Here is a 13,996-nt window from a genome sequence, read left to right as displayed (position 1 = left end):
CTCAATATTCTGTCCCACTTTCTGAACATTCTGTCACACTGTAGAATTGATGAGAAGCAGAACCAATGATGTGATTGTGCTGATAGAAGGTCATCTCATGAGGAACAAGAAGCTGGTTTAGCTTCTGCCCTAACAGTGCTGCCAGCTGCATTCCCTCACCTTTGCTCATAGGCTGTTTCAGTGCAGTCCTGTGTGCCGTTTTCCTCTTCCTCCTCCTCCTCCTATCATCATCATCATCATCCCCACATTCCCTTCAATAAGCTCAATATGGAATACACCCTTTTTTGCTCTTAATTGTTCACCTCATTTCCTAGCACAGCTTCCTTCCACCCCCTGCCCATTTGCGTGAAATTTGACTGATCACATCCTGAAACATCATGACGCTAATCTAACCTGGTAACTTTTGTAAACAAAACCACATGGGCAGCTGCAGCCAATCAGATTAAGAGGCAGTGTCGGGAAAGTGAGGCTGAGGATCAGGGCGGAAAAGGAAAATGGCACTGAGAAGAAGCAATAACCAGGGAAATAAAAGTGCATTTCCCTTGTATGCTGTAGCTACTCCACCTAGAGACCTGGTACAGGTTACTCATACACAACGTGACCCAATAGGCCCACCACAGCTCACCAACAATAAACCGTGGTTCAGGAAGCGCTTGATAAAGCTGTTGGATTTGCTGCCTGCTGGAAGGCCAAACTACCGTATTTTTTGCTCTATAAGACGCACCAGACCACAAGACGCACCTAGTTTTTGGAGGAGGAAAACAAGGAAAAAAACATTCTGAATCTCAGAAGCCAGAACAGCAAGAGGGGTCGCTGCGCAGTGAAAGCAGCGATCCCTCTTGCTGTTCTAGCTTCTGGGATAGCTGCGCAGCCTGCATTCACTCCATAAGACGCACACACATTTCCCCTTACTTTTTAGGAGGGAAAAAGTGAGTCTTATAGAGCAAAAAATACGGTATATGTGATGTTAGGAGATCAGGGGCTGTGGGGATTCTGATAAGGAATGTAGTGGGAGTGGAAGAGGAATGTAGTGGGAGTGGAAGAGAGCCAGTGTGGTGTAGTGGTTGAGAGCGGTAGTCTTGTAATCTGGGGAACCGGGTTCGCGTCTCCGCTCCTCCACATGCAGCTGCTGGGTGACCTTGGGCCAGTCACACTTCTTTGAAGTCTCTCAGCCCCACTCACCTCACAGAGTGTTTGTTGTAGGGGAGGAAGGGAAAGGAGAATGTTAGCCGCTTTGAGACTCCTTAAAGGGAGTGAAAGGCGGGATATCAAATCCAAACTCTTCTTCTTCTCTTCTTCTTCTTATCTTTTTCCTGAATGCTTGCATGAAAATGCCCTCTTGCAGTGCTATTTGCCCTGCGAGGCACAACATACAACCACATTATGGATACCTGTATGTTTCCCTCTGCGAGGAAAATACCAGCTTGGGCAAGAGATTTTCACTGGGAAATGGCGCAGAGGGAAATTCTGCCACAGTTCCGATTAGAATCCACTCCCCTACAGATGACATTAATTTTGTTTGAGTCACAGAAATACATCTCTCTTTAGCTCCCATGGCTTTAACTAACAGTAGGAGGGAAAGCCCCCCCCCCCCAAAAAAAAACCACACAAATACAAGAGGCATGATCTTGAGTGCAGATGAATGTGGCTTATCTTCAGCAGGAAAACCAGCTGCGATTGAGAGGAGAGCGGAGCAAGAGTTCCGATGCCTGGAGCCGAACATCTGAAATCTCCTCTCCTGGGGAAACAAGTATGCATTGGAAAGCTGGGTCCTCCTCACCAAAACAAAAAGAGGTAAAAGTTATTCACCAATAAAGAAAAGCAAAAGCAGATCATGATAATCCAGATGATAAAATGCCCTGATTGCAGAACTGGGTAAAAAAAGGAAGGTTGCATTAAAATCAGGACGAAACAAACAACGTCACAACTCTAATTGAAACGTCACCATTCAATATGTTGAATTGAAACCCAAGCAGGTTGTTTTGAGTATCTTCCTTTGACTGTTTGGTTAGTTAGTTTGCTTGCTTGCCTGCCTGCCTGCTTGTTTTGAGGGGTAAGGCATGCTGATTCAGAGCCTTTGAACCTCTTTTGGTGCTGAAATGGATATTGTAGATCAGAAATTTGTATGTGTTACATTAATCACACAGCAAGCGTGTCACTGATTTTGTATTATTTAATACCAGGCACCAAAACCATACCATGTGGGGAGATGAGGTTAAACCCTTTAACCCTTATGACCGTGGCTAAAATACATCCCTCCCAGTGCAAAGATTAGCCTTAGGAAAAAATCCTCCTATTGACTCCGGTGGCTAATTGTTGCACTGTGGTGCAGGGAGGTTGGGTTTTGTCAGGATTTCACCTAGGAATTGAAAGGTGAAATCTCCCATTCCCATGCACCGTGGTCCTGATATGAAAATCACTCCTCCCAATATGCCTAGCATTAAATTTCTTAAAACCTACATGTGGCTGCTAACTACATTAAGATAAAATTCTAGCTGCACTCCTCTTAGGCAAAACCGACAGACAATGCCTGGTAAAAAAGAAAACTCAAGGCTCTATTTTTCTTTTGCAGAGAGCTGACGTTATCAGCTGCTCAGAAGGCAGCACCGTGGACCTAGCAAACTCAGAAGAATTCCTGAAGCAGATCCCTGAACTAGCTGAGGACTCGGAGCCAGATAATTGTTTTCCCGAAAGTAAGGATGCACTTCATCAATTTATTCTAGGCAGGGCTACATAATTTCAGAAACATGGGGCTGCAACCCAAAATGGCCAGCCTGTGATTCTTGTCTTCTTTTGTATGCTTCTACTTGCTGACAATGATGTAAGCAAGAGCAGTGATGGGAAGGAGGATCAGCAGCTTCCATTAATTGCAGGGTGCATGCTAAAATGTCCAGCTTTCATAGAATCCTAGAGTTGGAAGAGACCACAAGGGCCATCGAGTCCAACCCCCTGCCAAGCAGGAAACACCATCAGAGCACTCCTGACATATGGTTGTCAAGCCTCTGCTTAAAGACCTCCAAAGAAGGAGACTCCACCACACTCCCTGGCAGCAAATTCCACTGTCGAACAGCTCTTACTGTCAGGAAGTTCTTCCTAATGTTTAGGTGGAATCTTCTTTCTTGTAGTTTGGATCCATTGCTCCGTGTCCGCTTCTCTGGAGCAGCAGAAAACAACCTTTATCCCTCCTCTATGTGACATCCTTTTATATATTTGAACATGGCTATCATATCACCCCTTAACCTCCTCTTCTCCAGGCTAAACATGCCCAGCTCCCTTAGCCATTCCTCATAAGGCATCGTTTCCAGGCCTTTGACCATTTCGGTTGCCCTCCTCTGGACACGTTCCAGTTTGTCAGTGTCCTTCTTGAACTGTGGTGCCCAGAACTGGACACAGTACTCCAGGTGAGGTCTGACCAGAGCAGAATACAGTGGCACTATTACTTCCCTTGATCTAGCTTTGTCAGTCCCCTCGCCAGTACTGTTTAACTTGTACAAGGTTTGTACCAGCCCCATAATGCGGATTATTATTTATTGTGTGTCTCTTTCAGAATTTGCTCAGCGTTATCCTTGGTGTATGGTGAACACGGAAAAGTTTCCAGGCAGATTATGGTGGAACCTAAGAAAGACATGCTACCGAATTGTAGAGCACAACTGGTTTGAAAGCTTCATTGTGTTCATGATTCTGCTGAGCAGCGGAGCTCTGGTATGTTAATCTGATTCTCACATGCAAAACTCTGTGGCTTAAGTGGCACACTGGACAGAGCAGAGAAAAGAAAGGTTATATTTCTAAACCACCACCCCATTGCAAGATGAAATAATGCTGGCAAACACAGGGGGCATATTTTACTGATTTGGGAATTTGAGCTCTAGCCAGATGGTATTAAGCACCATTGATCAGTACAATCCTATGTATGTCTGCTCTGATATAAATCACATTGAGTTCAATGGGAACTCACTTCCAGGTAAGAGTGCATAGGATTGCAGTGAGAATGAAGCCTGACTGGGTGCTTGGATCAGGTTTTCCGTTTGGGGAAATACTCATGCACCTCTATCACCACCACCATTGGATATATATTTAATCTGGGAACGCTGTTTGGAAGGCCAAATTTCTCTGAGATTATGGTGGACCCATTATTCTTTTACCAGCATGTCACATGCCACCATATCAAGATTTCTTTCTGTACTGTATTTCACCAGTCAAGTGTTTTAGTAGTTTTAATGTGCTCATTAGTTTAATGAATTATGTAATCACGTCACTTGCTGGTTAGTTGTTGTATGTAGGGCTGCTGGGTTTTCCTGGACATAGATGGGATTGGGGCCCTTGGAAATTGTGTCTGGGGAAAATTTCTGATAAGGGTTAAAACGACTGGGGAAACCCAGACGTATGGCAAATTGATGCAGCCTCCCCAACAGTCACAGATGCAGCAGCAAAAGGAAGGCAGAAAAGGAAGCAAATGGCTAAGTGAGTGGGATAGGGGACAGACGGACACACGCCTGGCTAGAGCCTGGCTGGGCAGGCGTCCCTCACTTCTGTTGAGGCAGGTGGAGTAAGTCCTTGAGGGGACCCACACCTCCAATCTGGCCCTTCCCTTCCCCTTGCAGAGTGCTGAGACAGACAGGGAGCTCCTGGGTGGGGCTTGGGGTCCCTGCGGCTCCTGGGAATATTGCCTCAAGTGAGGGTCTCTGAGAGGGGTCAGTGCTGGGACACCTCACTATGGGGAAACTAGGAGACTTCAAGTGTGCGCATGCCAGCCTTCAGGGGAAAAGGAATCCAGCTGCAGTGCCACGCTCCGCTTCGCCCACCGAGCCGGGGCGGATGGGCCTTCTTTGCTGGCTGCCTCACTGGCCCAGGATGGCCTCACCCCGGCAGGCAGCACGAGGTGCCCGTTGAGCCTCCCTGTGGGATGGCTGAGATGCACCCTGGCTGTCCTTCCTGTGTCTGGTGCACTAGAAAGTGCATCTGGCCAGAGAAGACATGGCTCCTGCTGCGTGCCAGACTCAGCCGCATGCCCGACGGGAAGCGCAGCAAGGCAATCCGGGGAGGAATGCAGAGGCTTTGGATTGGCTGGAAATTGTGCCCCCCCCCCGGTCTCCCCGAACCCCAAACAGCTGGAGGCTCTGGGGAGCTGCGCTCACCCCAAGCTGTGCTTGTGCCAGCAGCATGCTGGGGCAACCTTGGAGCGAAAAGGGCAACACAGTCTTGGCACCTCGGCTGAGCCCAGTGCACCAGTGGCCGCAGCGGATTGCCTCGCCACAGGATGCAAGTCAAAAGCCAGGCAGTCCCTGCCAACACTTTTACCATCAATATATTTATGGCAAATCCCCCCCCCCCCCGAAAAAAGCTCATTGACTTTGGTGTCTGGATTTTCACCTTTTGAAATATGGCAACCCTATTGTATGTCACTCTGGAATCTTCAGTGATGAAGAGCAGCTAATAAACACAACAAATAACTAAATAAATATTGATGAATATATGTGCACATTCTCCTCCTAGAGAGGAGGAAGGCATTACATCATAGAAATGTAGAATTGGAAGGGACCACGAGGGTCATCTAGTCCAACCCCCTGCACTGCAGGAATCTTTCGGCCAACGTGGGGCTCGAACCCACAACACTGAGATTAAGAGGCTCATGCTCTACCGACTGAGCTATCCCATTTAATGGTTGGAAAGAACTGAAAACCATCACAAAATGTCACATTGACAGTGGTCCAGGTGAAATCTGGAAATCGGCATGGAAGAATAGCAAGTTTTTGCTAATAGATTGGTATTGTTCCACAACCTGGGTAAGATAGTTTGGAACAAAATCCAGGAAAAATTCAGGTGCAGAGGATTTTAAGCGTCCCTACTTTATTGTAAGCCGCCCTGAGTATTTTATGTTATGGGTTGCCAGTGTTGTAACATCGCATGATTGCCTGGGATCATTCATTTGTCGTGTCCTGTGCCCCCCAGTTCTCATGGAGATATATATATGTTTGGCACAGCTCCAGTATTTTGGTTATGCAGTAGGACTGGAAGATTGCAGTACATTCACACAATTAAGGAAAGATTGTAAAGAAGTCTGCAAATTAAAAATTCTGCTTGATCAGTAGCAAGATACATCTTAACTTTCTTATTCCAGGCATTTGAAGATATACACTTGAGTGAGAGACCAAATGTTAAAATCATGCTGGATTATGCCGACAAATTGTTCACTTACATCTTTATCCTGGAGATGCTGTTGAAGTGGGTGGCTTATGGATTCCACAAATATTTCACAAATGTTTGGTGCTGGCTTGATTTCATAATTGTAGATGTAAGTGTTGCCTTTGAACCATTCTGTGGAATGGGTGCCATTAGCTTTCAAGGTATAGCGACTAGGCTTTCTTGCACCCTCCTTGCTTGAACGGAAGCTCTGCAATTTGTGTAAAATGGTTTTATGCTTTTGTTTTGAAGCGGTGCTTTTTGTTGTTGTTTAGCTGTTTAGTCATGTCTGACTCTTTGTGACCCCATGGACCGGAGCACGCCAGGCACTCCTGTCTTCCACTGCCTCCCGCAGTTTGGTCAGACTCATGCTGGTAGCTTCGAGAACACTATCCAACCATCTCGTCCTCTGTCGTCCCCTTCTCCTTGTGCCCTCCATCTTTCCCAACATCAGGGTCTTTTCCAGGGAGTCTTCTCTTCTCATGAGGTGGCCGAAGTATTGGAGCCTCAGCTTCACGATCTGTCCTTCCAGTGAGCACTCAGGGCTGATTTCCTTCAAAATGGATAGGTTTGATCTTCTTGCAGTCCATGGGACTCTCAAGAGTCTCCTCCAGCACCATAATTCAAAAAAGCGGTGCTTTAGCATGTATGAAAAATGTTTGTGCATGGCTAGGAGGCAGATTAAGATGCATAGTGAAATTGTTCCTTTGTGCTTTTGCTACTTAACATCTCCCCTCGCTACTTTTTTCTGCAGGTCTCCTTAGTAACCCTCGTAGCAACTTTGGCTGGACAATCTGACATGGGTCCCATAAAGTCTCTCAGAACCCTAAGAGCTTTGAGGCCATTAAGAGCCCTGTCACGGTTTGAAGGGATGAGGGTAAGTTGAATGAACGCCCTCACTGAACATTATCCCTATGAAAAGGCCTTTGGTTTGTAAATTGTTTCTTTTGAAGGCTACTGTGATAAGGGGGTGGTAGAGTAGATTGGAACAGGGATTCCCATTTGGCACATCAAAGATTTCTGCGGGTCTTGAGAGGTTTATGAACATGTTCTATATTGTTGGCAACAGACAGGCCTTTTTTCAGCCAGAACTCAGTTCCAGCCCCTCTCAGGTGGGTGCCATTGCCATTCTAAGAGAACAAGGGAGGCTCTCGTGGTGGGTTCCAGCACCCCTTTTTCTAGAAAAATAGCAGTGGCAATAGATGTCCAGCAGACATCTTTGTTACCCACAACACAGTTTGTTACCCACAACCCACAGTAGTTAACTTTGGCGGTAAATAGTATGGAAGAGCCAGTGGCATAGCGTGGGGGGTGCAGGGGGGGCCGGCCGCACCGGGCGCAACATCTGGGGGTTAGGGTTAGGGGGCGCAAATCCACGGGTTCGGGGGCGCAAATCCACGGGTTAGGGTGCGCAAATTACTTGCCTTGCCCCGGGTGCTGACAACCCATGCTACGCCACTGGGAAGAGCAGCCTGTTGCTGTGATACAGAAGACATTCATGCTAGCACACATTTCAAAATGACACCAGGCTATCTCCATGGAATGTAGCACCATCACGTTCTTGAAATAAGTCACCTCTTCACTGAGGTGTCCCATCACCTGCAACAGCTCCCTCCTGTGTTCTGTGTGCAACACAGGGTGCTATTTCTCATCTCTAAAGCATTTTACCGCTTGGTTCAAGTATACCTAAGAGACCACGCCTTCTCTATTCCCCATCATGATCTCTAACACTGCATGAGAACACCGACTTGAATCTATCATGCTTGGACTGAGTCTAGATGGCAGTGGCAAGGACTAGTAAACTTCTTATGGTGCCCTTTCAACATTAACATGCTTTGTTGAGATTAACTATACTTCTGCTGATCTGAACATAGCTTTCCTATGAATGGGTTTGAGTAGGGGCATTCAGTATGCAGTCTGAACCCACAATTTATATTTGGGGGCATGTGTGGGAGGAGAGAGGTTGAAAGGCACAGTTTATTGCCCTGGAATCTGTTTTCCTTCTTGTTATTTAGATATATTATGGTGAAGTTAATGGATTATTATTTTTAAAATAATTTTATAAGTTCTGTGTCTTTGTTTTGTATGTATTGTGGTATTTTGTTTTGTATGTATTGTGGTATTTTTTGCATTGCGACTTGCTGATATTTTTATGGATTATAATTTGGCAATTATTTTTTTAATCGTTAAGAGTGAATCTCTGTTTAAATGTTGTTTGCTGATATTTAATTTCATTGTGTACTATTATATTCTGGTGGGTTATTGAATGCTAATTCAATTGAGGTAAGTTGTTTATTTCAAAGTTATGTTATTACTATGACTTTTAAAAAATCGTTTCATTCCCTTTCTCTTTCCCCTCTTCCCCACCTTTCAAAGGTTGTGGTCAATGCCCTGGTGGGCGCCATCCCATCTATTATGAATGTTCTTCTGGTCTGCCTCATTTTCTGGCTCATCTTCAGCATTGTGGGAGTCAATTTGTTTGCAGGAAAGTTTGGAAAATGCGTTAACATGACTGAAAAAAATGCCAGCATAAATGAGACCCTAATTACTAACTTCAGTGACTGCAAGGAACACAACAGGACCGATGGAATATTATACTGGATTACAGTTAAAGTGAATTTTGATAATGTTGGCTCTGGCTACCTGGCTCTTCTCCAAGTGGTAGGTCTTCTAGCACAATGCATCTGTCTCCGCATTCTCATTCTCTCTTTCCTTTCTGCCTTCACTGTTGGTGCTGTTGCCTTTAGTGATACCTAAAAGCAAGACTTTTGTGATAGCTGCTGTTGCTGCAATAACTCCCTCAGTGTATAGGTTCATCCTTGCTTCATAAGCCATTCTCTTTCTTTCTAAGTAACACTTCTTCTGAGTGTATAATAACTATAAAGGTAAAGGGACCCCTGAATATTAGGTCCAGTCGTGACCGACTCTGGGGTTGCGGCGCTCATCTCACTTTATTGGCCGAGGGAGCCGGCATACAGCTTCCGGGTCATGTGGCCAGCGTGACTAAGCCGCTTCTGGCAAACCAGAGCAGCACACAGAAACGCCATTTACCTTCCCACCGGAGTGGTATTTATTTATCTCCTTGCACTTTGACGTGCTTTCGAACTGCTAGGTTGGTAGGAGCAGGGACCGAGCAACGGAGCTCACCCCGTCGTGGGGATTCGAACTGCCGACCTTCTGATCGGCAAGTCCTAGGCTCTGTGGTTTAACCCACAGCGCCACCTGCGTCCCATGTATAATAACTATAGCCATAAGTTAATTGCTCAAAGCATTAGTAATATCCTCTAAGGACTCCAGGAATGTCCCTTGGACCTGGTGGCTTGTTACTTTGCCTGTTAGCTCTCAAATCCCACCTTTAGCCAACTCTGCTTGATTTAGCCAAACTCATTTGGAACAGCACTGCCTCCTCTGACTGGCTCTCTAAGGTCTCAGGTGAGGGTCTTTCTAAGTTTTGCTACTTAAGTTTATCAACTGAAGATGTCAGGGACTGAATCGAAGAGTCTTGTGTGCAAAGCATGCTTTCTACCACTGATGTTTGGCTAGCTTATCAATGCTGGTGCCTCACAGCCTGAGCTGAGCAGGACTGGCGTCATATCTAAGAAACCAGCATCCTTTGGGTCACTGGCCTATATTTACTCAAAGGCAGGTGTGGATATCTGCACAATATATTCTGAGTGAAGACTGATGCAAAGAATTCAAAAAGATTCACTAGGTTTTCCCCACCCTCTTTCAGCACACCTATTGACGTACCTTAATCGTATTTATATTAGTCTGTTTTTTTCCTCTAGGCAACTTTCAAAGGTTGGATGGATATAATGTATGCAGCAGCAGATTCAACTGATGTAAGTTACAGAAATGCACATGCTCATTCTTCTCTTCTCTTCACCTGCTCAGTGGTGTAATCGTAATGTAAGGGAACCCACTCAAGAGTCAAACTAAATTAATGTCAGTGTGTATGACATGTTGCTCTGAGAGGCCTTCTGCTGGTTCCCTCACAGTGAGAAGTGAAGTTACAGGGAACCAGGCAGAGGGCCTTCTTGGTAGTGGTGCCCTCCCTGTGGAACGCCCTCCCATCAGATGTCAAGGAGATAAATAACTATACAACTTTTAGAAGACATCTGAAGGCAGCCCTTTATAGGGAAGCTTCTTAATGTTTCATGTTTTGTTTTTGTATATGCTGGAAGTATATACAAGCCAGTGAGACGGGCAACCCAGTCAGAGGAGTATGGTACAAACAATAATTTTATTATTATTATTATTATTATTATTATTATTATTATTATTCTATGGCTGCACTGAAAATGACAGTTGTGTGTCGAGCTCAGGCTTATCCAGTCTAATGTCCTCCATTTCTCTCAGTAACATCTGGTAGAATTCACCCTTGTTTTGCCATCAAAGTGTTCTTTATTTCCCAGAACCACCCACCACGGCAGCCAGTGATTTGGAGCAAGGCAGGGTAACATTTAGCACAACATGATCTAATGTAGCCCTCGGAGTGCCTAAGTGTGATCATTTTCATAGAACAAAGCTGTAAATAAAGGGGTTAAATTGGGCAGACAGGCTGGGAGGTCAGCTTTGTACATAGCAGTCTTGCTCCTGCAGTGTCAATTAACTGTAATTATCAAACACTTGCCTTTTCAAGACCCAGCAAAAGGTCTCGCTAAGTCACCCTGGGTGATTTAGCCTGCCTTCAGCACAGGCAAAAAACCGAAAACAGCCTTTCAAGTATTGTTAAGGAAAACCCAAACAGGAGACAAATCGATTTTGCACCACGCAGTATGAGGTCCTGAAGGGCCAATTCAAAACAGGCGTAATGGAGCTGTAAAGTTCTCAGACAGGGGTTGTACTTTTATGTGAGGCCCTGACGTTTCCCTAAATTCCAGTTTAATATGGTTAGGCTTTCCCACAGTGATCGGTTTTATACAGGGTTGGGCTTTCCAAGAAATGTGTTGTGTGAAAACAGGGAACCAAACCAGGCATAGCACAGGAGCTCTGTGAACAGTCTCTCTTGGAAGTTGTGACTGAGAGTGGCAGCAGCTGCTTAAAGCTCCTCCCCACAGATTTCCCATCTGTAGTGGGGAAACTGGGAAATCTATATAACATTTTCTCCACAGGAAAAAAATAGGTCCGGGAGAGGAATACAACACAGATATATATTAGGAGGGTAGTGGGTAGCCAGGTCTGAAAATGTAAGTTGCAGTTTCTCTCAGTTCCTCAGTTTTCCAGTCTTAAGTTCTGTTCTTCATATTCCCACATAAGTTTCCATTTTTTGCAAAATCCTCCGGAAAATTCATCAGCAAATTTCTCCTAATGTACACACGTTTGTGCGCAAGTTTGCCTAAGATATACAGTTTTGCAAAGCAACTTCCCCAAATATAATGCATGTTTGTTTGTTATTTTAATGAATATAAGCATTTTTATATTCCTAGTTTAACCTAGTATGTGCATTATTTTTTTTTACACGTGTTGGAGATCTGTATTGCCAAATTTGGAGAAGCATGAATTTTGAAGGATGGCTGTGTTTCAGTTTGCATATTGTTTTGGAAACTGCAAATTACAAAGGTTTGCCTTTAAATGCAAACTGAACCAACCTTCCCCCCCATCCGCAGTAACGTGTTAAGCTTTCTTTGCCCCATGAAAGGTACCGTATTTTTTGCTCTATAAGACTCACTTTTTCCCTCCTAAAAAGTAAGAGGAAATGTGTGTGCGTTTTATGGAGTGAATGCAGGCTGCGCAGCTATCCCAGAAGCCAGAACAGCAAGAGGGATGGCTGCTTTTGCTGCGCAGCAATCCCTCTTGCTGTTCTGGCTTCTGAGATTCAGAATATTTTTTTCCTTGTTTTCCTCCTCCCAAAACTAGGTGCGTCTTATGGTCTGGTGCGTCCTATAGAGCGAAAAATACGGTACCTGGCACAGTTCTACTGCTGCAGCAAAAGAGGTTTGCTCCTGTAAGCAGTCTGGATGGGAGCCTATCTGGGCCTCTCCATATATAAACTGCTCTGACTGTCTTAGTGAAAGAATGAGCTATAAGCAGATTCATCATAAGTGACTTACTGTGGCAATGGGAAGAGATTTATAAATGAGCCAGAGGGCAACTTCAGTGATCCCATGATAAATGTCTACTTCCCTCTTGCAAACCTCTCTGGATAATTGCTCAGAGACAGCGCTGTAGCTGCTTAGCTCCAAAGGCAGCCACCATCTCTTGGTACGGCAACCAATGAGAAAAATGTTAACAAGGGGTCGCCACAAACCTACCCACTTTAATTGCCTTTCTCTCCTTTTTCCCTTTTCTTTTCTCAGTCATGTCTCAATGTGCTTTTCGTATTTGCAGGTGGAATACCAGCCCAAATGGGAAGCTAACAAATATATGTACATCTATTTTGTGGTTTTTATCATCTGCGGCTCCTTCTTCACTCTGAACCTTTTCGTTGGTGTCATTATTGATAATTTTAATCAGCAAAAGAAAAAGGTAAGTATCTAGAAAGCGTTTCTGTTTCCTTACGCCTGTTGAAAGTGATCCCTTGAAGAATCAGACTAGTTAATGAGTGAATGTTAGAACAAAGTTGGAATGAAGTTATATGGCTTTAGTAGAAATGTTATAAGGAATTAAGTATAAATAGATTAATAGAGTGTTAAAGGAAAAAATAAGGTTAGAATGTTTTAAGATAACTATAGGATAGAAAACAGAGGAAGATGGAAAGGAATTGCTGAAATAATTAATAGAAGTGGAATACAAAAAGGGAGGTGTGAGGAGGTCGTTGAAATAAGTGAATGGAAGATAAGATATTGAAATTGTTTGATGTGTTTTAAATTGTTTTTGTTGTGTTCTGTTAGTTTAATGTGTTAGTGTTAGGTGTTAGTGTTAGTGTTATGTAGTGTTTTTGTATTGTATTGTATTGTCCATTTTTTTTTCTTCTATGTAGTGTTTAAATGGTTGGAAAAGTAATAAATATTTTTTTTTTTTTTTTAAATGAAGAATCAGACTAGTTAGATGGGTACCTTCTACTGGACCAGCCACCATCAGTGAAAGAAAATTCATGCTTCTGATGGGGAAACTCTGACCTTAATTAGGCTTAATTAGACTCAGCAGGCCTTTCTGTTGGGCCCACAGGCTGTATCGGGAGAACCACGCCCACCTGCCAGTCACCTGACATCATATAACAGCTAAAAAGATCCCTTATCTCTGACTGAAGCACTGAAGCATTAAGTTAAGATACAGTGGTGCCCCGCAAGACGAATGCCTCGCAAGACGGAAAACCCGCAAGACGAAAGGGTTTTCCGTTTTCAGAGGCGCTTCACAAGATGAATTTCCCTACGGGCTTGCTTCGCAAGACGAAAATGACGAAAATTTTTGAGGTTTTTTCCCCGCTCCCCAACCCCTTTTTCTGAAGCGCTAAGCTGCTAATAGCCTTTTAGCAGCTAATCCGCTAATCCCTTAAGCCTTAAAAAGCCGTTAATAGCCCTTAAACTGCCAATAGCGCTAATAGCGCTAATCCGCTAATGGGCTTGCTTCGCAAGACGAAAAAACTGCAAGACGAAAAGACTCGCGGAACGGATTCTTTTCGTCTTGCGAGGCACCACTGTATAAGCCTCTTTGAGGAAAAAAGGCAGCAGAAGGATTAGGGATGTAAGAAGGCAGTGATTTCCATTCCAACCTGTATTCATCACAATCTGTGTCATTTCTGTTCTACTGCAGTTCTGTTTCTTCCAAATTCTATGTTATTCCCCTTGCTGCCCACTCACGTTCATTTCAGTGTAAAGGAAATGAAACAATGTTTGTTGTTGTTGTTTAGTCGTTTAGTTGTGTCTGACTCTTC

General features: G+C 44.3%; 1 protein-coding gene across 5 annotated transcripts in view; it reads left to right on the top strand.

Moving 5' to 3' along the window:
- Positions 1-13,996, top strand: part of LOC310660804 (sodium channel protein type 5 subunit alpha-like) — a 45,883-nt gene that overhangs the window by 26,144 nt on the left and 5,743 nt on the right. For 3 of the 5 annotated variants that reach the window (XM_083406049.1, XM_083406050.1, XM_083406051.1), the window contains exons 14-21: positions 1,660-1,794; positions 2,573-2,693; positions 3,548-3,702; positions 6,119-6,292; positions 6,935-7,057; positions 8,557-8,841; positions 9,969-10,022; positions 12,511-12,648. In XM_083406049.1, the coding sequence (XP_083262175.1) occupies positions 1,660-1,794; positions 2,573-2,693; positions 3,548-3,702; positions 6,119-6,292; positions 6,935-7,057; positions 8,557-8,841; positions 9,969-10,022; positions 12,511-12,648 (1,185 nt within the window). The remainder of the gene's footprint in view (positions 1-1,659; positions 1,795-2,572; positions 2,694-3,547; positions 3,703-6,118; positions 6,293-6,934; positions 7,058-8,556; positions 8,842-9,968; positions 10,023-12,510; positions 12,649-13,996) is intronic. The other 2 variants (XM_083406052.1, XM_083406053.1) reach the window with 2 other exon arrangements.

This window comes from Podarcis tiliguerta (assembly GCF_965153285.1).
Source record: "Podarcis tiliguerta genome assembly, chromosome: 12".
Lineage (NCBI taxonomy): Eukaryota > Metazoa > Chordata > Lepidosauria > Squamata > Lacertidae > Podarcis > Podarcis tiliguerta.
Note: the sequence above shows the minus strand (reverse complement) of the source record. Positions and strands in the feature narration are given on the sequence as shown.